The 25,891-nt window shown below is 52.1% G+C and overlaps 1 protein-coding gene across 2 annotated transcripts in view; it reads left to right on the top strand.

The window, feature by feature from the left end:
* Positions 1-24,367, top strand: part of PALM (paralemmin) — a 182,890-nt gene extending 158,523 nt beyond the window's left edge. The window contains exons 6-9 of one of the 2 annotated variants that reach the window (XM_078670805.1): positions 4,438-4,459; positions 7,212-7,271; positions 19,436-19,567; positions 21,686-24,367. In XM_078670805.1, the coding sequence (XP_078526931.1) occupies positions 4,438-4,459; positions 7,212-7,271; positions 19,436-19,567; positions 21,686-22,248 (777 nt within the window). In that variant the 3' untranslated portion in view covers positions 22,249-24,367. The remainder of the gene's footprint in view (positions 1-4,437; positions 4,460-7,211; positions 7,272-19,435; positions 19,568-21,685) is intronic. The other variant, XM_078670806.1, reaches the window with a different exon arrangement.
* Positions 24,368-25,891: the final 1,524 nt, after the last annotated feature.

The following is a 25,891-nucleotide window of genomic DNA, read 5'->3' as shown; positions in this document are numbered from 1 at the left end:
CATTGCCTCTCCTGTATCACACCAGGGGGCCCTCCGAGCAGGGACACAGCAATTGAAGAGCTCTGTGGCGCCCTCTGGTGCCCGCGCTCCGCCATTGCCTCTTCTGTATCACACCAGAGGCCCTCGGAGCAGGGACACAGCAATGGAAGAGCTCTGTGGCGCCCTCTGGTGCCCGCGCTCTGCCATTGCCTCTTCTGTATCACACCAGAGAGCCCTCTGAGCAGGGACACAGCAATGGAAGAGCTCTGTGGCGCCCTCTGATGCCTGCGCTCTGCCATTGCCTCTCCTGTATCACACCAGGGGGCCCTCTGAGCAGGGACACAGCAATGGAAGAGCTCTGTGGCGCCCTCTGGTGCCCGAGCTCCGCCACTGCCTCTCCTGTATCACACCAGGGGGCCCTCTGAGCAGGGACACAGCAATGGAAGAGCTCTGTGGCGCCCTCTGGTGCCCGCGCTCTGCCATTGCCTCTTCTGCATCACACCAGAGGCCCTCGGAGCAGGGACACAGCAATGGAAGAGCTATGGGGCGCCCTCTGGTGCCCGCGCTCCGCCATTGCCTCTTCTGTATCACACCAGAGGGCCCTCTGAGCAGCGGCACACCAATGGAAGAGCTCTGTGGCGCCCTCTGGTGCCCGCGCTCTGCCATTGCCTCTCCTGTATCACACCAGAGGGCCCTCTGAGCAGGGACACAGCAATGGAAGAGCTCTGTGGCGCCCTCTGGTGCCCGCGCTCTGCCATTGCCTATTCGTTATCACACCAGAGTCCCCTCTGAGCAGGGGCACAGCAATGGAAGAGCTCTGTGGCGCCCTCTGGTGCCCGCGCTCCGCCATTGCCTCTTCTGTATCACACCAGAGGGCCCTCTGAGCAGGGACACAGCAATGGAAGAGCTATGTGGCGCCCTCTGGTGCCCGCGCTCTGCCATTGCCTCTCCTGTATCACACCAGGGGGCCCTCGGAGCAGGGACACAGCAATGGAAGAGCTCTGTGGCGCCCTCTGGTGCCCGCGCTCCGCCATTGCCTCTCCTGTATCACACGAGAGGGCCCTCCGAGCAGGGACACAGCAATGGAAGAGCTCTGTGGCGCCCTCTGGTGCCCGCGCTCCGCCATTGCCTCTTCTGTATCATACCAGAGGCCCTCGGAGCAGGGACACAGCAATGGAAGAGCTCTGTGGCGCCCTCTGGTGCCCGCGCTCCGCCATTGCCTCTCCTGTATCACACCAGAGGGCCCTCCGAGCAGGGACACAGCAATGGAAGAGCTCTGTGGCGCCCTCTGGTGCCCGCGCTCCGCCATTGCCTCTCCTGTATCACACCAGAGGGCCCTCCGAGCAGGGACACAGCAATGGAAGAGCTCTGTGGCGCCCTCTGGTGCCCGCGCTCTGCCATTGCCTATTCGTTATCACACCAGAGGCCCCTCTGAGCAGGGGCACAGCAATGGAAGAGCTCTGTGGCGCCCTCTGGTGCCCGCGCTCCGCCATTGTATCACACCAGGGGGCCCTCCGAGCAGGGACACAGCAATGGAAGAGCTCTGTGGCGCCCTCTGGTGCCCGCGCTCTGCCATTGCCTCTCCTGTATCACACCAGAGAGCCCTCTGAGCAGGGACACAGCAATGGAAGAGCTCTGTGGCGCCCTCTGGTGCCCGCGCTCTGCCATTGCCTCTTCTGTATCACACCAGAGGGCCCTCTGAGCAGGGACACAGCAATGGAACAGCTCTGTGGCGCTCTCTGGTGCCCGCGCTCCGCCATTGCCTCTTCTGTATCACACCAGAGGGCCCTCCGAGCAGGGACACAGCAATGGAAGAGCTCTGTGGCGCCCTCTGGTGCCCGCGCTCCGCCATTGCCTTTTCTGTATCACACCAGGGGGCCCTCCGAGCAGGGACACAGCAATGGAAGAGCTCTGTGGCACCCTCTGGTGCCCGCGCTCTGCCATTGCCTCTCCTGTATCACACCAGAGGGCCCTCCGAGCAGGGACACAGCAATGGAAGAGCTCTGTGGCGCCCTCTGGTGCCCGCGCTCCGCCATTGCCTCTCCTGTATCACACCAGAGGGCCCTCTGAGCAGGGACACAGCAATGGAAGAGCTATGTGGCGCCCTCTGGTGCCCGCGCTCTGCCATTGCCTCTCCTGTATCACACCAGAGGGCCCTCTGAGCAGGGACACAGCAATGGAAGAGCTCTGTGGCGCCCTCTGGTGCCCGCGCTCTGCCATTGCCTCTCCTGTATCACACCAGAGGGCCCTCCGAGCAGGGACACAGCAATGGAAGAGCTCTGTGGCGCCCTCTGGTGCCCGCGCTCCGCCATTGCCTCTCCTGTATCACACCAGAGGGCCCTCTGAGCAGGGACACAGCAATGGAAGAGCTATGTGGCGCCCTCTGGTGCCCGCGCTCTGCCATTGCCTCTCCTGTATCACACCAGAGGGCCCTCTGAGCAGGGACACAGCAATGGAAGAGCTCTGTGGCGCCCTCTGGTGCCCGCGCTCTGCCATTGCCTCTCCTGTATCACACCAGAGGGCCCTCTGAGCAGGGACACAGCGATGGAAGAGCTCTGTGGCGCCCTCTGGTGCCCGCGCTCTGCCATTGCCTATTAGTTATCACACCAGAGGCCCCTCTGAGCAGGGGCACAGCAATGGAAGAGCTCTGTGGCGCCCTCTGGTGCCCGCGCTCCGCCATTGCCTCTTCTGTATCACACCAGAGGGCCCTCTGAGCAGGGACACAGCAATGGAAGAGCTATGTGGCGCCCTCTGGTGCCCGTGCTCTGCCATTGCCTCTCCTGTATCACACCAGGGGGCCCTCGGAGCAGGGACACAGCAATGGAAGAGCTCTGTGGCGCCCTCTGGTGCCCGTGCTCCGCCATTGCCTCTTCTGTATCACACCAGAGGCCCTCGGAGCAGGGACACAGCAATGGAAGAGCTCTGTGGCGCCCCCTGGTGCCCGCGCTCTGCCATTGCCTCTTCTGTATCACACCAGAGGGCCCTCTGAGCAGGGACACAGCAATGGAAGAGCTCTGTAGCGCCCTCTGGTGCCCGCGCTCTGCCCTTGCCTCTCCTGTATCACACCAGGGGGCCCTCCGAGCAGGGACACAGCAATGGAAGAGCTCTGTGGCGCCCTCTGGTGCCCGCGCTCCGCCATTGCCTCTTCTGTATCACACCAGAGGCCCTCGGAGCAGGGACACAGCAATGGAAGAGCTCTGTGGCGCCCTCTGGTGCCCGCGCTCTGCCATTGCCTCTTCTGTATCACACCAGAGGGCCCTCTGAGCAGGGACACAGCAATGGAAGAGCTCTGTGGCGCCCTCTGATGCCCGCGCTCTGCCATTGCCTCTCCTGTATCACACCAGGGGGCCCTCTGAGCAGGGACACAGCAATGGAAGAGCTCTGTGGCGCCCTCTGGTGCCCGAGCTCCGCCATTGCCTCTCCTGTATTACACCAGGGGGCCCTCTGAGCAGGGACACAGCAATGGAAGAGCTCTGTGGCGCCCTCTGGTGCCCGCGCTCTGCCATTGCCTCTTCTGCATCACACCAGAGGCCCTCGGAGCAGGGACACAGCAATGGAAGAGCTATGGGGCGCCCTCTGGTGCCCGCGCTCCGCCATTGCCTCTTCTGTATCACACCAGAGGGCCCTCTGAGCAGCGACACACCAATGGAAGAGCTCTGTGGCGCCCTCTGGTGCCCGCGCTCTGACATTGCCTCTCCTGTATCACACCAGAGGGCCCTCTGAGCAGGGACACAGCAATGGAAGAGCTCTGTGGCGCCCTCTGGTGCCCGCGCTCTGCCATTGCCTATTCGTTATCACACCAGAGTCCCCTCTGAGCAGGGGCACAGCAATGGAAGAGCTCTGTGGCGCCCTCTGCTGCCTGTACTCCGCCATTGCCTCTTCTGTATCACACCAGAGGGCCCTCGGAGCAGGGACACAGCAATGGAAGAGCTCTGTGGCGCCCTCTGCTGCCTGTACTCCGCCATTGCCTCTTCTGTATCACACCAGAGGGCCCTCGGAGCAGGGACACAGCAATGGAAGAGCTCTGTGGCGCCCTCTGCTGCCTGTACTCCGCCTTTGCCTCTTCTGTATCACACCAGAGTCCCCTCTGAGCAGGGGCACAGCAATGGAAGAGCTCTGTGGCGCCCTCTGCTGCCTGTACTCCGCCATTGCCTCTTCTGTATCACACCAGAGGGCCCTCGGAGCAGGGACACAGCAATGGAAGAGCTCTGTGGCGCCCTCTGCTGCCTGTACTCCGCCTTTGCCTCTTCTGTATCACACCAGGGGGCCCTCCAGCCCTGGGGGCCTTTCAGAGGCACCTGCGTGTTAGAAAATGCCCCCTTTTGTTTCAGCTGCAAGTAACACCAATGTGCAGCCGCCCCCAGGTCTGTCTCTTCCTCCCGTCAGTGACCACAGACTGTCTCTGTAAACACCAAAGATTCAAGATGCTTTCTAATGTCTTCTTTTATTTCTTTCCAGACTCCTCAAGGCACACCTAAAGGTAAGTGACGTCACAAGCGCTGCTGCCCCTCCGGGGTTTCCTTTTTACAGATATTCACTCGGGCCAGTCCCACTGGGGTGAAAGATGTGAACTCTGACCTCCCTCCAATATGTGTTCAACAAATTTACCTTTGATCTATTGTGAGCGTGGGCACTGGTCGGTAATTTATGTTTTGCCAAGAACATTCACCTGTGACCTATCAGCCCAAATCTATCATATGTAATCTATTGTCACCTGTGGCCTGTGGTTCACAATCTCTCCTACCTTTAACCCACAGCCAGTCACCTGTGACCTGTGGTTCACAAACTCTCCTACCTTTAACCCACAGCCAGTCACCTGTGACCCGTGGTTCACAAACTCTCCTACCTTTAACCCACAGCCAGTCACCTGTGACCTGTGGTTCACAATCTCTCCTACCTTTAACCCACAGCCAGTCACCTGTGACCTGTGGTTCACAAACTCTCCTACCTTTAACCCACAGCCAGACACCTGTGACCTGTGGTTCACAATCTCTCCTACCTTTAACCCACAGCCAGTCACCTGTGACCTGTGGTTCACAAACTCTCCTACCTTTAACCCACAGCCAGTCACCTGTGACCTGTGGTTCACAATCTCTCCTACCTTTAACCCACAGCCAGACACCTGTGACCTGTGGTTCACAAACTCTCCTACCTTTAACCCACAGCCAGTCACCTGTGACCTGTGGTTCACAATCTCTCCTACCTTTAACCCACAGCCAGACACCTGTGACCTGTGGTTCACAATCTCTCCTACCTTTAACCCACAGCCAGTCACCTGTGACCTGTGGTTCACAATCTCTCCTACCTTTAACCCACAGCCAGTCACCTGTGACCTGTGGTTCACAATCTCTCCTACCTTTAACCCACAGCCAGTCACCTGTGACCTGTGGTTCACAATCTCTCCTACCTTTAACCCACAGCCAGTCACCTGTGACCTGTGGTTCACAATCTCTCCTACCTTTAACCCACAGCCAGTCACCTGTGACCTGTGGTTCACAAACTCTCCTACCTTTAACCCACAGCCAGACACCTGTGACCTGTGGTTCACAATCTCTCCTACCTTTAACCCACAGCCAGTCACCTGTGACCTGTGGTTCACAAACTCTCCTACCTTTAACCCACAGCCAGACACCTGTGACCTGTGGTTCACAATCTCTCCTACCTTTAACCCACAGCCAGTCACCTGTGACCTGTGGTTCACAAACTCTCCTACCTTTAACCCACAGCCAGTCACCTGTGACCTGTGGTTCACAATCTCTCCTACCTTTAACCCACAGCCAGTCACCTGTGACCTGTGGTTCACAATCTCTCCTACCTTTAACCCACAGCCAGTCACCTGTGACCTGTGGTTCACAAACTCTCCTACCTTTAACCCACAGCCAGTCACCTGTGACCTGTGGTTCACAAACTCTCCTACCTTTAACCCACAGCCAGTCACCTGTGACCTGTGGTTCACAAACTCTCCTACCTTTAACCCACAGCCAGTCACCTGTGACCTGTGGTTCACAATCTCTCCTACCTTTAACCCACAGCCAGTCACCTGTGACCTGTGGTTCACAATCTCTCCTACCTTTAACCCACAGCCAGACACCTGTGACCTGTGGTTCACAATCTCTCCTACCTTTAACCCACAGCCAGTCACCTGTGACCTGTGGTTCACAATCTCTCCTACCTTTAACCCACAGCCAGACACCTGTGACCTGTGGTTCACAATCTCTCCTACCTTTAACCCACAGCCAGTCACCTGTGACCTGTGGTTCACAATCTCTCCTACCTTTAACCCACAGCCAGTCACCTGTGACCTGTGGTTCACAATCTCTCCTACCTTTAACCCACAGCCAGTCACCTGTGACCTGTGGTTCACAATCTCCCCTACCTTTAACCCACAGCCAGTCACCTGTGACCTGTGGTTCACAATCTCTCCTACCTTTAACCCACAGCCAGTCACCTGTGACCTGTGGTTCACAAACTCTCCTACCTTTAACCCACAGCCAGTCACCTGTGACCTGTGGTTCACAATCTCCCCTACCTTTAACCCACAGCCAGTCACCTGTGACCTGTGGTTCACAATCTCCCCTACCTTTAACCCACAGCCAGTCACCTGTGACCTGCGGTTCACAATCTCTCATGACCTTTCACCCAGAATCGGTCACCTGTGCATGTCTGTGTCTAAGAATACAGCTCTGTTATCATCCATCATGGGCCAATTGCAGAAGGTCATGAGCTCAAAGTGATCAGATGTAAGTTGGAGGGGCGCCCAGATAAGTGTGAACTGAAACCTCACCATGACTGTGTGTGAGCGTCTGGTGAGTTGTGACCGTGTGTGAGCGTCTGGTGAGTTGTGACTGAGTGTGAGCGTCTGGTGAGTTGTGACTGAGTGTGAGCCGAGGGTCAGGTGTTAGCTGAAGGGCCGTTAGATGAGGTGTCGGTGTGAGTGGCTGTGAGCTGAGAGGGTGTACTCACTGAGTGTGAGTCGAGGTCACTGTACCAGGTGATGAATCACTGTGACTGAGTGCACGGGGAGCTCACTGGGGTCAAGGGTGAGCTGGGGGTCAATGGGATCGAGTGTGAACCGGAAGTGAGAGCAGAGGCCCTGTGATTCAGTGTGAGTGTAGCCCAGCATGTTGGGGTGTCCGCTGGGGGTCACCGTGACGGAGTGAGCTGACGTCACTCCCTCCTTGCTAGCTCTGTGCTGTGATTGGCTGCTGCTCACACCCCTCTCTCTCCTGCAGGTAAAACGCCCTCCGGGACCCCCCTGCGGATGGTGGAGAGCGGCGGCATGATGAGAGCGGGTAAGGCCCCACCCCAGCCCCCCACCCACCCCGTTTGACCAATTGCAGTGCTTGGATTTGGCGGGTTTTTTCAAGGGTGGAACAGCCGCCCACCCCCTGCCCTGTGCAAGTGTAGAGTGGCCTGCACCCCAGACGGCATCATTTCAGCCTCGACGCCTCTGCTGAAATCACCACTGGCGGTTAACGCCCTCTTTAGAGGCCATTAACGGTTGTTAATGTCACAGGCCCTAAATTATGAGTCTGAGCGGTATATGAGGGCATATAATGAGGGGGGGGCACAGTAACCGCGCACTCACACCTCACATGACCAATGAGGGCCTCTTGCTGGCTGCAGGCGCGCGCACAAGCTGCTGTGCCCTCTGCACCGAGTGCATCACTGAACTCAGAGCACCCAAGCAAGGTGACATGATGAGGCATGTAAGAGGGGGGTGCACCCCGCACAGGGCGCTGATGCACATGAAACCCTTGGCGCTAGGCGCTTTACAAGAGATGGGGGGATCTGTTTCACGCAAGCTGATCGCTGGGAGCCCCCCGCCCCTCCCCGGGGAGTGACGTGAGTGCACCCGAAGTTTAACATCCTGAAGCCGGGTTGGGTTTTAAAAGTGCGCCTGCACTGCCATCCAGTGGTGCAGGTTAGAATGACACCTGCTTCCAAAGGAAAGGCTCAGCCTCACTGCCCCCCCTCACCCTGCAGTGACAAGGCTGCAGGGGCCTTTTGTTTTTAATTTTTGAGGGTCTTTGATTCTGCCGGTGGGCTCCTGGCCGCTTCTAGTGGTGGGGGCTGTGACCCCCGGGTCAAACCAGCCCTCAAAGCCCAAACCCTAAAGTCTGCACAGCTCAGATTTGGAGGTGACTGCTGAAACCCAACTCACCTCGCCTTCAGGACCCCGAGGGAGTCTCCTGGGCTGGTTCCCCCTGACATTAATTATAAACGCATGGCCTGACTCATCTGTAGCGCCCAGAGGCGCGGACTGAAGTATTGAGACGCCCGCCTTGACTCCACCGCAGGAGACGCCATATCACATCTGCCAATACAACAGCTGCCCTTTAACTCTGAGTGCGACAGCAAAGTGTGCAGCCATCCGGGGCAGGAAGAGAAATGAAATGAAAATAGCACTTATAAAGCGCATGGCTACCCTAAGGCCTCCCAGCGCTAGGAACCGAACCTACCCAGTGAGCGGCTTCAGATGGCCGGGAACAAGAACGTCTTCAGCGCTCTGCGAAAAGATAGATGGTCTCCTTCCAAACGAATGTGGTTTGGAAGAGCGTTCCACCTCTTGGAGGCAATGTAGGGGAATCCCCGGCCCACACTTCTAGCCCTATATAATCTAGGTACTATTGCCTTCCGTTTATTTTCTGAGCGTAGGGCTCTGCTGGGATGGTATGGGGATTGGCAGACCTTTAGAAGACATACAGCCTGATTCATCATCGGCGTGTTTTGCGAGTCTTTAATAGCGATTCATAAGGAATCGCTATTACAGACTCGCAAAACGGTATTCATGTAGGAATCGCTAAATAAATTGCGATTCCTACACATTCCTTATTTGCGAGTAGCAAATTGCTAATCGCAAATAAGGAATAACTCCCCATTCATTCCTATGGGCCTAAAGGCCCATAGGAATGAATGGGGAGTATTCCTTATTTGCGATTAGCAATTTGCTACTCGCAAATAAGATAGCAATTTCAAGGGTGCTAGGGGTGTCCAAAGGACACCCTGTAGCACCCCTGAAATGTAATTTACAGTGGTGTTGCGCACACACATGTCCGAAGGACATGTGTGTGTGCAACATGCAACTTAGAAAAATGCTTTTAAAAGCATTTTTCTAAGTTTTCGCTATTTACCACGAGGTTTGACCTCGCGGTAAATAGCGGCCCGAAATTGCGAATTAGCAATTTAAAAGTGGTTGATGAATTGCATTTAAGGAATCTCAAATAGAGATTCCTTAAATGTAATTCCTCGCAATTTAGCGAATTAGCAATTACCGATTTTTGCATTTGGGATGATGAATCCCAAATGCAAAAATTGCGCTCGCAAAGGGCCAGATTCTCAGAATCTGGCCCTTTGCGAGCGCAAATCGGCTTGATGAATCAGGCTGATAATTTTATGGGTAATGCAAAGGGGTTTGAACTGGTTCCTCTCCGAAATTTGGCAGCCAATGTAGAGAGGCTATAGATGCTCGCGCAGATTCTCCGTGGCGGGTACGTAGAAGCAATCGAGCTGCACGATCCTGCACCATCTGAAGTTTCTTCATTGTAGATCGGAGAGAGCTCAAATAAAGGGCATTTGCATAGTCCAAGCGAGAGAGGGTTAGGGCTGGGACCAGCAATGTCTTCGCACTGAAGGGCAGCTGGACTTTCCTAACCATCTTAAGTAGTCCATAGCAGCACCCGTCACCTTCTGGGTTTGCACCTTCATGTCTAGTTTGTGATCAAGCCAGACTCCCAGGCTTTTTATTTGTTCCTTGGGGGGGGGTATGATGCCCTGGCATTTCGGCCACAGAGAAGTGGGACCTAATGGGAAAGGTTTACCCAGAAACACCAGGTCCATTTTTGCTCCATTTAGTTGTAAGTAAGAGCCCTCCATTCCACCCCGATTCCTTTTCCAAACTGTTGGACAGGCCTCGTAGCCGGGCCGTTCCCCCCCGCACAACAGGGCCCCGGACCCCGGCTCTCCCTGAATCACCAGCAAGAGCCACCCCGGCAACCCCCCGAGGTAACACACAACCCGTCCACAACGGGACTCCAGCTCCTGAACCCTCCCGTACCGGCTGGCCCTGGTCCCCGTCAGCACCATGGCCCCGGCCCGGCAGCCATCTTTGGGCACTACAGCACGAGGCCACGTGGCCTCGACTCGACCCCAACCCTGGGCCTGGCCAGGCCCCGACATCGAGGCACCAACCTCCACACAGGAGGTAAAGAGACCACTTGGCAGGTCGATGGAAGAAGGAGGCGTCAACGGCTCTCCTCCGCCAGGTGTCGATCACCCCCGGCCTCCCTGGGGGCTGGCTCCACCCCCCTGCTGGGTGTCGGGACTCCCTGATTCCGGACCTCCCGACCCCCAGGCGCGAGGGTCCGGACATCAAAGGGGACTAGACCTATAACTGGGGCAGCCCCAGACCAGGAAGGCAGTTGTATCCTGGAGTCGAGAGACACCGAGAAGAACGCATCCTTGACGGACTGCTGGCGCTGCCCCAGCCCTGCCCTGTGAACCCTTCTTCTTAGCCTGCTGGCGCTGCCGCGGCTCTCTGCCTCGTGAAACCATCATCTTGGCCTGCTGGCGCTGCCGCGGCCCTCAGCCTCGTGAAACCATCATCTTGGGCTGCTGGCGCTGCCGCGGCTCTCTGCCTCGTGAAACCATCATCTTGGCCTGCTGGCGCTGCCGCGGCCCTCTGCCTCGTGAAACCATCATCTTGGCCTGCTGGCGCTGCCGCGGCCCTCTGCAACGTGAACCATCATCTTGGCCTGCTGGCGCTGCCGCGGCCCTCTGCAGCGTGAACCATCATCTTGGCCTGCTGGCGCTGCCGCGGCCCTCTGCAACGTGAACCATCATCTTGGTCTGCTGGCGCTGCCGTGGCCCGACCTTGTAGACTCCTAAGCTCGAGGATTGTGAGCTCCCCTCCTGCTACCCCCTGTACCGATTCGGTACCAAGACTGTCCCGCTACCCCCTCTCCCTACAGAGACTAGAATTGAGAGGACCCTCGAGTCCTGAATCTCCTGTACCGCTGATAACCTTGCCGCAAGAACCCTATATAAAGAGTGTTGATCTCATCCTTGTGTGGTGTCTATCTGTGGGGAGGGAAGTGACTTGTCTGTACGATCGCCGGAGACGGCCCTCATCGGAGGCCTCTCCCCCAGTATTCGGCCGACCCTCCGGGTCGCTGTCTAACACAAACAATTGTCTAAATTGTTTTCCCTGTTCCCAGGTTGATTAAGGGAAACTATCAACTGAGTATCGTCCGTATATGTAATAATTTGTATGCCAAAGGGTTTAACAATTTTGGCCAGGGGGCTCATCTAAATGTTAACAAGAGTGGTGCTCAGGGATGAGCCCTGCGGAACCCCACACCTCGATGGCATGCTCTTAGAGATGGAGTCGTCCTCGAAGACCTGAAATGAGCGGAGGTCTAAAAAAGGCTCCAGCCACATTAGTGAAGTTCCCGATACCCCGGCCTCTCTAATCCTGGAGATCAGCAGTTGAAGGTTCACGGTATCGAAAGCTGCACAGAGATCTAAGAGGACGATTGCCGCTGAGCCTCTGGAATCTAACATTTTCCTGGCTTCCTCAACGACTACAATCAGAGCTGCCTCTGTGCCCTGATGGGGGCTAAATCCAGTTTGCGTTGGGTGAAAGCAGTCATTTTCCTCCAAAAAGTTGGACAAAATGGAGTTGACATACTCTTCTGCAATTTTTACGATCCCTGGAAGCAATCAAATAGGACGGTAATTGGAGAACACTTCAGGGTCCGCCCCTGCCTTTTTAAGCAGTGCTCTCACCATGGCTCGTTTCCATAAGGAGGGGACAGTCCCAGTACCCAAGGACAGATTGATGAGTTTTAAGATAGTGGGGACAACTGTATCAAAAACTTGGTTCAGAGCGGTAGGAGGCGCCATGTCCCTCGGGGAACCCGATGTCAATTTATTGAGGTAAGTTTTTAGAGATTTTGTATCTAGAGGCGGGAAGACCTACAGTCTGGTCACTGGTGAGTTTGACTTATTATCTGATGGGGGGGGGTCATTTGAAGAGGTGATAACGGATGGAAATGCCAGATAAATAGATTGAATCTTTGTAAAAAAGAACTCTGCTATATCATTGCAGCGCCCTAAAGTATCAGCATCGGGTAAGGCTAAGGGTGGGGGGGGGGGGGTTGTTAATGATTTAACAATCTTAAAAATTTCCTGCGGAGCGCTAGGCCACCTCAAGAGGGAGCTCCTGGTTCACTCAGCGACGGTCACTTTAGCATCTGCTGAGGCCCGCAGGGCTGGGTTAGCACCTGTCACCTGCTGAGGCCTGGAGGGCTGGGTTAGCACCTGTCACCTGCTGAGGCCTGCAGGGCTGGGTTAGCACCTGTCACCTCCAGGTTGCCGCATACACCTTTTCTGGGTTCACAAGCTGTGCATTATTCCGCCATCTACTGGCTGGATCCAGAAGAACAAGTTGGAATAAACTAACTTTTGTTTTAGGCATTGACCATGGGCGGAGCCTGTGTGCTTTTGACACTGTATCGCAGATGTCCAGGGTGTACAGTGCGGCTGGCCGCCTGCTGACACTAGTCTGAGTTTGATGGAGACAGAGCTCTTCCAGATAAGGTCTCGTGAGATATGAATGCAGCACTCACCGGCGGGGTCCATCGCGCACCCCTCTCCTGTGGTCATTCTACAGATGTCCAGTCCTTCATTGGTTAGACTCCCTCCACACAAACCCTTGTTTTTGTGAGACAAGACCACTGATTGGATGAAGGGCGGCTGAACCTCTGGACCCCCAGGTGGCCTAGAGCAGGGTGGGAAGGAATGAAGGGTCCTGCAATGTGAGCCGGAAGCGGGAAGTCCACCTGAACCTCTTCCACCTTATGAGTGATTCCACCAGCCGGTTCATCTCCAGATTCTGAAGTTCCTCCGAACATTTTACACGCAACTGTACATCAGGCCACCAGTGTCTTATCCCAGCGTCCCCTCTAGGCCAACGTGTGTGAGTCTGGGAACATGGCTTTACCTGTCTGTGCCCCAGTTCTCCTATTTTTAGAACTGTTTTGTTAGAACTTAGAAATCTGCTAACTATGATGTACAGAAAACTGTTATTTTTCCTATGTTCCTGCTCGTGCTTGACTCGCGTTTGGCCCCTGGCATGGTGCCATGCTGCGCCCTGAGAACCCTGCCCGCTCCCGCGCCATCGGCCATGCATTGCAGTGTCTATCTCTCCCTGGACCGGAGAGGGTGATGCATGAGCCGTCCCCAGGCCTGGCTTCCCATCCTAGGGGTGGTTTGTATCCAGCACCCTACGCTATCCTGCCCGTGCCACGCTGACAACGCCAAGCCCTGAGGCTGGGGTTAGCGTTAAAGGTGTGTTATGCTAGCTTCTGCCTCCTGCACTGACAACAAACTCACTTCTCCTCACTGAGATGTCTTTCACTTTGCTCTGGTTACTGCATTAATGCACTTCACTCACTTGCTTTTATTTCCTTCCTTGTCTTATTCAAGTGATGTTAAATGTTGAATAGCTTGTAGAGCGCCCAGCTACCCCAGCAAAGGGGCGTTCGGCGCTAATCACAGTCAAATGGAGAGACCACTAGAACGGCAAGGGGACCTATGGTGACGGGAAGAGATAAGTCTTTATTGTCTTACGGAACGCCAAGTAGTTTTTCAAACTGATGAGTCCTGGACCACAAGCCTGGCATATAAGCAACATCAGAGAGTGAACAAGGCTCTTTCCAGTGCATGGGTACGTCACCAAATCCTTGGCCCACCCGTCTGATTTACAGGCAGGTAGACTTTAGGTATGTCAGCGATAAAGGCTAGCCCGACTCCCTCGCCGACAGATTCCTCTGACGGCCCGACGGAGTATTAGCCAGTGAAGGTTAGCATATAACACAGCATATAACACAGTCCACCGAGTTAGAGAACATTCCAATGACGTGAGGGTGCACTCATTTTAGCTTTTTAAAAAAACTAGGGCTAGATGTAGGTAAATCTTTTTTACAGATTCTAAAATACCGAATTTTACCGATTCGGTATTTTAGAAACGGTGAATTAGATGTAGGTAATATTTCGGTATTTTTTACCGAATTGTCAAGATCGGTAATTACCGATTCAGTAATTGCCATGGAGGCCCATAGGAATGAATGTCAATTACCGAATCGGTAATTACCGATTCGGTAAATACCGAAAAAGTCAAGGGTGGCAGGGTGTCACTTTGACACCCTGTTGCACCCCTGATACTGGTTTGTGTGCCATGTGGCACACATACATGCCCTAGGGGGATGTATGTCTGTCACATGGCACAGGTGTACATGCACAGATTTGCATATACACAGGTATTCGTTATTTACCTCCAACTAATAGTTGGTGGTAAATAACAAATCCTTAACCCCTTGCATGCTGATGACGGCCCCCAGCCGTCATGCACTACGGCGCTCGTGTGCTGATGACGGCCTCATGAACCCGCCCACTTGCGATTTTGCCGCACAGGTGCAGAATCGCGGCCGCATGCAAGGGGTTAAAGCCCTGTGGCACTGTTTACCGTGCCACCTACATCTCAAAATACAGATTCGGTAATTTTACCGATTCGGTAAATTTACCGATTCGGTAAAATGACCTAGGGCCCGATGTAGGTCGGTCGGTAACGGCCGAAAATCGGTATTTTCGGCCGTTACCGACCGGTATTTACAAATCGGTATGTAGGGCCACATATTTTACAGATTCGGTAAATTTACCGATCGGTAAATTTACCGAATCTGTAAAATACAGAATCGGTATTATTACCTATTCGGTATTTTTGCTATGTAGGTGGGACTCTTCTGAGTCCCACAACCCTTACCGATTCGGTATTTTACCATCAAATATATTTGATGGTAAAATACCGATTCAGGTGTGCATGCACATGTGTGCATGCACACCTGTGCCATATGACAGGCAGACCTGCCCTTAGGGCAGGTATGCCTGCCACATGGCCCCCGAATCTTTTTTGGAGGTGCTAGAGGGTGTCAAAGTGACACCCCCTGCACCCTTGTCAAAATCTGTATTTACCGATTCGGTAAATACCGACCGGTAATGCCCCATTCATTCCTATGGGCTTCAAAGCCCATAGGAATGAATGGGGCATTACCGGTCGGTATTTACCGAATCGGTAATTACAGATTTTTACCGATTCGGTAAAAGGAACATCTGGATGTTCCTACATCTCCACCCCTTAGATTTACCGATTTTTAATTACCGAATCGGTATGATTCGGTAATTAAAAATCGGTAAATCTATTTTACCTACATTGGGCCCCAAATCTGTATTTTGAGATGCCCTACATCTCAGTATCCAAATACCGGTCGGTAACGGCCCAAAATCGGTATTTTCGGCCGATACCGGCCGGTATTTGGATACCTACATCTGGCCCCATATCACTCTTTGGGGACAAAAGCAAAAACTTGTTAAACGTTTGAGGGTCAGCCGTCTCCTTGATGGAGCTGTCTGTCAAAGTTATAACACATTGATTGGAACTGCCGAGCCCGTGGTTCTTGCCAATGACTAGAGGTGTCCGCACGGCCTGCCGACATCTCTGAATGTGGAGTATGGGTACTCCATCCCAGCGATGGACTCATTTACTCCGTCGACCTGATGGAGTAAAATCATACTCTGCTGCACTCTAGCTCGAGGCCCTTGGTTGGGTTTACTCAATCCTGGTTTTCATCCTTTCCAACGGACTGGTGCGGTTTAATTCCAGTGCGTGAGTCAGAGAAGTCTGGAAGTCTGGAAGTCCAGAGGCTGCGTCGCTAAGTCTTCGGGTTCCGGCGGGAGCGGCGACAAAGCAAACCGGCAAGTTACTGGTGGTGCCTGTTTTCACAGGAACCGCGTGCTGCTCTGAGCATGTTCCTTACTCGCCTTGTTTACCAATAAGTCGACAAAATGTTGTTTTAAATCCTACTACGTTTGTCCGCATACGCAGTCTTTTATAGCACTGTGGATGGAAAAGCGGAGACATTTCTAGGACTGCTGGATATGAGAGCCTTGGGAGCTCCAGAGTCTGGGCCAGGGCTTGACATGGAAAAATAGAAGTGCAGGTACTCTGTACAAGAGTACCTGCTTGTTTCTGAGAAGTGCCGGTACTCCAATTAAAAGTATAGCATTTCCCTTGAGAACTGCCGGTACTCTTCCTCTCAAAATAAAAAAGTGCTGATACTCCATATCGGAAAGTACCGGGCCATTTAAAGCACTGGTTTGGGAGGATTGAGCGCATCAGGGGAGCCAGAAACTGTGCCCTCCCCTGTGTGGAGTTTGTGTGGACACAGAATGTGACCGCAAGTAGTGTCGAGAGACAGCACAGTGGCCACGGAGCTCCAGCTGTCAGGACCCCTTGCAGTTGGAAGTGCATAATTCAGAGGCTCAAAATCTCGCAAAACTAAAATTGCTGCTCATACACAACCCGATCACAAATACACGCCAGGGTCACATGGGTACATCGCGCCTTACATTTATAAGATCATGTGGGCACAGTCCATCTTGCGATGTGTGCTGTACAGTGAAGTTCACATGCAAACTCAGAAACGTCTGGAAAAATAAAAACATGTCTCCTTTTTAACACCTGCCTCAAAGAGGCATTATATTTTGGTGCAAAGCTGTGTCTACCATGGTTAGGGGCTGGGCATTGCATGAAAAACCCGGGAGGGTTGCACGGGACTGCCCACGTACCACTCACGGGACGCCCCCTTCATGCAAAGCAACGCACACCAGCACTAGCATTACTTTGTGTTACTTTAATGTTACCTTCCAGCGGAAAGGAAGGTTTGTGTTGGAAAATAAATCACAAAGGAGCAGTTTTTGCCAGTTTGAGTCACGTTTTGTGGCGCAGACCCAGGGCAAAGTGTTAGTACTGCTGCCTGAACTCCGGTATTAAATGCAGCACCCGGAAATCATGGAGAAAACAGTGTTACTTTCAAAAACGCAACCTCAGAAAGATGAGCAGCCGAGGAATGTCTGTAAACAATCTGTAGCAAAGCCCAGTAAGCGTTAATCGCAGGGCTTTAGATAAGCTCTCAAATGTAATATGATGTCACTCTACAGTTTAAAGAGCTGTGACTCTCCCGCCTAAAGTGTATGTGGCCAAGGATGAGACCACATCCTGACATCTCACTCGCCAAGCTGCTGCAAAGGTTGCGGCATTTGTCTTTGACCATGTCTCCCACCCACTGATCACGAAGGGTCTTTCTGTATCTGCCCTCCAGTGCACATCCTCAGTCAGCTTTAGTTGAAAGTTAGCTTACTTGGCCACTACTGTCTGTGCAATTCTATGTGTAGCTCCTGCCGTAGGGTTAACTTCCTGTCATAATGTCCACTTCCTGCCACAGTGTTGACTTCCTGTCATAATGTCCACTTCCTGCCACAGTGTTAACTTCCTGTCATAATGTCCACTTCCTGCCACAGTGTTAACTTCCTGTCATAATGTCCACTTCCTGCCACAGTGTTAACTTCCTGTCATAATGTCCACTTCCTCCCACAGTAATAACTTCCTGTCGTAATGTGCACTTCTGGCTGAAGTTCTAACTTCCTGTCATTCAAAAGGTTTTCTGCCGAGCAAAAAAATATATTAAGTAGCAACACTCTCAAAGACCTTAGTCACAATGTTCTTATATTGTCCATTGGATACATTAGCTAATTAGACACCAGAATCCAGTATAGATTGGTCCGTATTTATTTTTCACTTCTCTCGATTCAATTCATCAATTTCAATATTTTCAGTAGTCAGATCAGCCTTATGAGCAGGTCAGCCGACACGTGTTTCGTTGTTTAAAACAACTTCATCAGGGCTTTCTATAAGTCTCAGTTTTCAATTCAATAATGTGTTCCTTCCGTTTCTTTAAAATTAATTTTCGATTTTATTATGCAGGTTCAGTCAAATGTCCAGAGTTCGCCTATTACTCTTATAGACGCGGTACCGGTAACTTTGTTTTAGCTCTAACGAAATCTGTGATTCTTATTCATGTATGACTCGTATCTATAGTATTATTATCCACTTCTTAATCGTATGTCAAAATCTATAAGAAAGTATTTATAAGAACAGTAGTTAGGTTTAGATTCGTTGTGTATGCTAAAGTATCTCGATTAAATAAACGTTTATTTAATCGAGATACTTTAGCATACACAACGAATCTAAACCTAAAAATAAATACGGACCAATCTATACTGGATTCTGGTGTCTAATTAGCTAATGTATCCAATGGACAATATAAGAACATTGTGACTAAGGTCTTTGAGAGTGTTGCTACTTAATATATTTTTTTGCTCGGCAGAAAACCTTTTGAATTATTTAAATACCTGGGATCAGTGTATTAGCTAGGGAGATAGGTAACCTCCCTATTCTGCCTAGTAGCAAGAGGAGTTACGTGTCAATTGAATATAGCCTAAATTATTAGCCGTGCGCCCTATCACCTGTTGCCTTTCCCTATATATAACTTCCTGTCATAATGTCCACTTCCTGCCACAGTGTTAACTTCCTGTCATAATGTTCACTTCCTGTCTGTGTTAACTCCCTGTCGTAACGTGCACTTCCTGCCATAGTGTTAACTTCCTGTCATAATGTTTACTTCTGCCACAATGTTAACTTCCTGTCATAATGTCCACTTCCGGCCACAGTGTTTACTTCCTGTCATAATGTTCACTTCCTGCCACAGTATTAACTTCCTGTTGTAATGTGCACTTCCTGCAGCAGTGTCAACTTCCTGTAATAATGTCCACTTCCTGCCAGTGTTTACTTCCTGTCATAATGTCCACTTCCTGCCACAGTGTTTACTTCCTGTCATAATGTTCACTTCCTGCCACAGTATTAACTTCCTGTTGTAAAGTGCACTTCCTGTTGCAGTGTTAACTTCCTGTAATAATGTCCACTTCCTGCCACAATGTTAACTTCCTTTCATAATGTCCACTTCCTGCCACAGTGTTTACTTCCTGTCATAATGTCCACTTCCTGCCACTGTATTAACTTCCTGTTGTAATGTGCACTTCCTGCTGCAGTGTTCACTTGCTGCCACAAGGTTCACTTTGGTAGTCTCTCACAAATGGGAGAGGGACTAGATTGGGTCCCTCTTGTGAGTTTTGCCAGCACTGTTGCTCCATTACGGCCACTGGAGACAGCTGCCTTTTTAGTTTTGCTACAAGAGGATTTTTGCCAGGGGGTCTGGATATCTTGCAGGTTTGGTTTCAGTATTCAGTTCTTACAGTGCAAATGCAGAACCTCTTGTTATTTCACAAACAGGATCCCTTGTGCGTTCTCCAATCAGGGTGCGGAGCTTGCTTGCACGACCTTCTAAGTTGGCATTCCTTCCCAGCACCTGCCACTCCGCCTTGCTGGCCCCCCCTCCTGCATCGCCTGTGCTAGCTGCTTCCTCCTGCTCTATGCACATGAATCCAGGTGGGGCACGTGTGAGTGGGGGGGTCTAACCATCACTGTCCTGTTTCTGTCCAGCCATGTACTCAGTGGAGATCACAGTGGAGAAGGACAGGCTGACGGGGGAGACCAAAGTCCTGTCCAGCACCACCCTGCTCCCCCAGGACCTCTCCTTGCAGGGGGTCAAGGTGTATGAGGACGAGCGGAAAGGTAACTCCCCATCCCGACACCCCACTCTCCGGCGACTGCGCTGCAGGGTGCTACGGTGCTGACGGTGCGTAGAACGGAAACACTTGCCCCACGCCGTCCTTCCATGGTTTGTTCCTAGAGGGGTCAAGACACAGGAACATGAGAATAAATGTAACGATATGTCCCACACTGCTTCACCGCTTCTTGTCTCTACATTGGCCAAGCCATAGATGATTGAGGTCAAGGTACCCCTGACCCCTCTCTTGGGGGCCACCTCACTCCAGGTCAAAAGCAACTCTATCTCTGGTCCTGAACTTTTCACCCATATCTCTCTGATTTCAGATGTTTTAGACTGGTTAGTTAAGGGGAACCAAAACAAAAGTGTAGCACCCAGAATACATTAGTCGATCAGATGAAAGTTTGGGACTGGAAACAGTGTCTAGAAGGAAGTGGTCCCCATACCCCTAACACCACTCCTCCTTGGTGCGTCTCTAAAGCTGAAACTTCACCTCCCTTCCCCTACGCAGGGCCAGTCCAGGGCGTAGCCCTACAGAAGCGAGGTCACCCAACCCTGGTGGAGGCCATCACACCTTGGCCAGCCTTCGCGAGGCCCATCCGGTCATCTCAGTTCACTGCCTGACATGCACTTACTGCTCTTAGAGAAGCCCGTCCTGTCCATGTCTGCAGCCTTCGGCTTGTGGGTTGCCGTGGGGCTGTAGACGCTGTCTTCATCTACAGATGTTGCTCATGACTTACATGTGTCCGCTTATATAGAGGACTCCTGGGATACTGATGGGGACTGCCTCCAGACTCTTCTTTTTGGGATCCCTGGTGGGCGCTGGGACTGGGTTTGACTTACTGGATACCATTCGTTTGTGGTGGTCCCCTCGAAGTGGGGTGCTGATGGCAGCTACTGTGTGTCCTTTGGGGACCTGAACTTGGGCCTCCAATTATCCTTTGGCGTGACTATCCGTTTTAGGAGGCAGCTTAAATGCTGACTGGTTGAGGGCAAAAAGTGGTCTGGCGTTTTGTGGTTTGTGCTTAACGTGTGAAAAGATGAGTGCCGGGGCCCAAGGTCCTCACGGGAGACCACTACAGCGTGGACACCCGGCCAGCGCTGGCACGCGTCTGTGCCACTGTTACGCCCCACCCAGGGGTGTAGCTTAGTCAGTGAGATGCGGGGGGTGTGAATCTCAAATCTCCCAACTAAAAAACAATATGCTGAAGGGGGGAGGGATGACCAAGATTAGGGATGCACTGTTCCCATGACGAAGAGGTTCAATACTTATCTGCATCAGGTGGACCTCTCCCTAAGCACCACCAACAAAGCACAGAGCCCCGACTCAGGGCCCCCAGACCCAACTCTGAAGCAAAGGATGCATTTATTTGGGGGGAGGGGGGTCACACCCCCAACACCCCCTGAAGCTACACCCCTGCTCCCAACCATCACATTCCAACAAACAGGACTGTCTGGATTATTCTGTGTCACCAAAGTTGTAAGACTGGCAGGGAGAATGTATTATTATTTTAATTTTAAGGTATATTTAGTTATTAAACACTCTGCTCCTGGTCATATCTGCCCTCTCTTCAAGGTGTGATTTTCAGCTCAGGCTGTGCTCGCCGTGAGACCTGTGGTTTTTGTATCCTCTGAAGCTTGTGTAAGTCTGGCGGCCACGTATGCCTTGGTTTGTGCACTTACTTGAATGCGGGGAGTTTTAATGGTTGTTTGATGTTTACTATTTTTTGCTACATTTTGAGCATAGACTACTGGTTGTGGGTACCTAGTGACTATGAATTATGAGTTTTCGATAATTTCCCAATGGGGGGGGGGGGCAGTTTGCGTATCCTATATCCCTTCGTCACATGCCAGCAGACCCACAGTGTTACCGTAAGGTCGGTTCTTTATTCCTTCGGTTCTGCTGATTAATTTTCTGTTCCAAGCTTGAGTTGTCCTCTATGCCGAAGGTCATTTTGAGCATTTCCGTGCACGCCTTGGTGATGTCCTAGTACTGCATTAAGAGGTTCTCCCAGTGTCTGCCCAAGCCCTGCTCTGACTTCGGTTGTCCGGCATGGTGTAAATGTTGACTTGAGCTGTTAGGTTAACTTTCATGTTCTGAATTGTGTGTCTTCTCCCCACAGTGGTGCATGAGGTCCGCAACGAAGAAGGCATCGTGGAGAACGGAGTCCACCTTCTCAGCTCTACCGAGGTGGAGGAGCTGATCCACAAGGCGGACGAGGTGACGCTAAGCGAAGACCACGAGAAAGAGAAGAAGGCCCCCAGTCAAAAGAACACGCCGAGAAAAGAAATCACCGGGGTGCAAGCCAAAGTAGTGGACAGCCCCAAGGTCCTCGTCAACAGCGAAGGCGCAGAGCCAAGCAAGGAGCAGCCCGTCACCATGATCTTCATGGGCTACCAGAACGTGGAGGACGAGAACGAGACCAAGAAGGTGCTGGGCCTGGAGGGGACCATCAAGGCGGAGCTGGTCGTCATCGAGGATGGCGAGAACAAGCCGGTCGCTGCCGATCACGATGGGAAGGACCACAACCCGCCCAACGGGGATGCTTCGGAGGCAGCTACGTTGCTGCAGAAGGGAGACAACCCACTGGGGGACAAACCAGAGGCCAACGACACGGAGCCCAAGGAAGGCGAGCAGGATCTGCCGGTGAAGAAGCAGCGCTGCAAGTGCTGTACGGTGATGTAAACCCACCGCTGCTCCCACCCAAAACCCCTGCCATCCATCTCCCACGGAACAGCCAACCAAGCCGACGAGAAACATTCCCACCTCTCGATGTTTTGGTTCTGTTGGCTGTGGGTGCTGCATATTTTACTTACAGAAAGTCGGGAACTCACTTTTTTAACGATTTGAGGAGGCCGTGTTTGTAAAAGCGCCTGCTCTTCAGCGATGTCTTGTTGTTCTGTGTCAGACTTTCCGGTTCACCCCAGGCGGTGCTGTGACGACATCCTATGGGGGCAGTTTCCATCACATTATGCCTGTTGAGTACCACCTCATTTGTGAATGCCTTTCTCCACCTCTGTGGCCGCGTCACAACGGTGACTCCCACCAAGGGCAGGTGCCGAAGATGCTAACCTTGATTACTCCATTTCATTTGTTGCTCAGTCTGTCGGTGACAATGTTGGGGGGCTGGGCATGTGGGGAGGAGAGGCTTTTGCCAAGCTTCAGTGGGCTCTTGAATACCTTTAACCCCCTTCCAACCTCATGTTTTATCCTGTTGATGGGACTGTGCTGGGAACAACTGTAAGGTCCTTGTACATTGTATCATGAGACGGAGGCGTCACATTGGACTGGCCGTTAAAAAGACAACTGCGCCTCTGTAAGTACTATTGGGGTACGCACTGGGAACTCTTACCCACTTTCCTTTGTTGAAGACAATCCATCCAAAAAAGGTTTGCCCTCGCCTCTCTTGGTGTGCTCTGCAACATCAGAGTTTTCGTGGAACAGGAAACCAAGACCACTCTCCAACAAGAAGGAATTGAAAGTTTTGGAACTGTGAAGACTAGACTCTGCAGCGCCCAGATAGCCAGTATCTGGGTAATCGCTACTCACTGTTTCTGTATGTGATTTGGAAGGGCGTGATGCACCCCAAATTCCATCCTGTGCCCCACAGCTTAGTTCCAGCAGCCAATGGGTAGAACACGTCAAACGAGTTGGTCGAGACATTGAAAGCCACTCTATCGACCATGGGCTTCTCCAGCAGTGAGTGTTTCTTGTTCTGTCTGTTTGTTCCTGTGCCTCGGATACTTGCTGACTGTTGGATAAGTCCACGGTCTGTGCTTGTTTCCTGGAAAGCATTGATTTTAACCGCGCATTATGTAGGCGACTGGGCCAGATCTTTGCTGTGCGAAGCACACGGCATTGATCATGCAACTTCTCACGGCCACTTGGAGTTGCACTGCAGATGTGCAGAGAGAAGCTTGAGTTAGGAGAGAAAGCTCAATCCCACGAATAACTGGTCCCTCGTTCTGTTGTCATCTGTACTGCCCGCCTATTAGCTGTGTTTGGCCAGTGGGTAGCGTACGACATCATCGCTCACGCTTAGGAGTCCATCAAGCCCGCTCCGCCTTGGAGTACGGTGGTGAGAACTTTGTTACTCTTGCTTAGCTGCTCATGTCGTCTCTTGGTGGGGCTTTTCCATCCCATGACATTTAGAATCTTTTGTCAGAATCCCTCCTGCAATTCTGTGGAAGGTTCTGAAATGTTTCCTTGCCAGGGGTTTCCCAACACATTTCCAAGATGGCAGTCTGGGCCATCAGCATGTATTTGTGTCTCTAATGGCATGCAGCTTCTCTCTATTACAACCGTCTTCGGAGAGGGACGCGGACCACTAAACCGTGAGGAATACAGTGGTCAGCACAGTTCGTTTTCGACAACGAAAAGAAGGGGGCTGTATGACTGTAAACAGCATATACGTCTGATGCTTTTTTGCAAAAATATACTGCGCATCCCTTTGCAGCACGTCAATGTCACATAATAGCTTAACTCCCCATAATGTGAACATGCAGCCAATGAACTGGAACAGGTAAGAGCCAAGTCCTGGGGTGCCCTGGAAGTTACACAGGTAGAATCAAGCTGGTCACCCCACTTCTGTGACTATGGAACAGTAGCTCTGCTCTGCCACTGCTTCGACATTGGGAAGCAAGAATATGACACTTCCAATACGCCCCGCCCTATGGCTTCACGCGGCTTATTTACAGTTTGGTGGACGGAATGGCCTGTCCAGTATATGGCAAGTGCATTGTAGCCTAGGGCTCTTGCAGTATGGAGGACGGGAGGAGAACAGCCATTACAACGCGGGGATTACCCCGCACTGCCATTACAACGCGGGGATTACAACGAAAGTCGTTACAACGACTTTTGGTGGAGGGCGCTGTTGGATAGGGAATAGTTAAATTTTCTATCCAACACCTTCCCTACTGTCAACGTGGGCTGGGGTTGGAATAGAAAATTTAATTATTCCACTATCCAGCACCCTCCAGCGAAAGTCGTTGTAACGACTTTCGTTGTAATCCCCACGTTGTAATGGCATGCGGGGTAAAAGCCCACGTAGTAATGACATACAACCGGACGGGGGCATCACGTTTGATGCAGTATCCCATCTGCCGGAGTAACAAGGCCCTCGTTTGTTTCTGTAGCGCACACTGTGAAGTAAATTACTCCCTCGCACTTGGAAACATTTAGAATACAGACCCAGTGCTGGTGAAACCACAAACCGCCAACACATGAAGGCAATATTTGTTTAAAGACTTACATCTCTGCCAGCATGAATCCCACCGACCCACCCTCTCACAGAAATGCTCAATGGACTATAATGCAGTTCTTTTTACAGCCACCTGGTGTCGCTGTTTTTAGAATGGGCTTCAGAAAGAAGAGCCTCAGAGTTCCATAGAGCTTTTTTTTTAAAGTCTGAATTTCTTGACATTTTATAGAAACAAATTATAGAGTTTGGGGGTCCAAGGAGGGAGCAGGCAGCACCTCAAAATGTGTCATATACTCACTCCAGCCATTCACTGGTCCAATTAGTGAGATTTCTTTTCGGAGGTCAGATAGTGGACTTCCATCGGGCCAGTGGAGCCGGACCAGTGACGCGTGTAAGGGGCTATGGACTCCGCTACCAGGTAAGGGAGATGTTTAGACAGGTCTAAGTCAAAGGTTGGTTGGGGACATCAGGAAAGGTAGTGGCATGGAGGAGAGGGTCAGCTGATGGTCCTGTGCCCTGACCTCATCTCACATCAGGAGCCGGTCCTTGTAAGACACCGGTCTCCGTCGCAGTCATGTCCACGACAGCTGTGAGATACTGGCGCGACGGAGATAGATGGACAGCTGGAAACTTCTGAAGAGGCCTGAGACTCAGAGAGGGATTTGCAATGCTTGGCACCCACAGGATTCCGCCCCAGCGCTTTGGACATCTGTCAAAGGAGCAATAATCCAGCCACTGCTGTGGATCGAAACGCCCGCTTTGCCTCACACTAGTCCAGTCAACTTCTCCAAAATCCACTTGGCCATGTTTCGGTCCGGTGAGTAGCATTGAGTTGAGTAACAATAAAGATGTGTTATACAGCCCCAAACTACCCTTCTGGGTGACTGTGCACTTTACAACTAAGTTATTTTATGGGCTGCTCTGCGGAAGAGCACTTCCTTTCTTGTCCAAGCCCTGTCGGCCTTCCAGGAATTCCCAGGTTCTCCAGTTTTCCCAATGGACAATTTCTGGTGTGAAATGGGAGAAGGTTTTAACATCCAGAGGTCAGAGGAAGGTCCTTGGTGAGGAGTCCCTAATCAGTAGTTACCCACCAGATAGAAATATGCCCCTTACTAGGAGCTGCAGGTG

The sequence above is a fragment of the Lissotriton helveticus genome, chromosome 12, assembly GCF_964261635.1.
Source record: "Lissotriton helveticus chromosome 12, aLisHel1.1, whole genome shotgun sequence".
Lineage (NCBI taxonomy): Eukaryota > Metazoa > Chordata > Amphibia > Caudata > Salamandridae > Lissotriton > Lissotriton helveticus.
The sequence above is the reverse complement of the archived record's forward strand: the minus strand, read 5'-3'. Positions and strand labels throughout refer to the sequence as shown.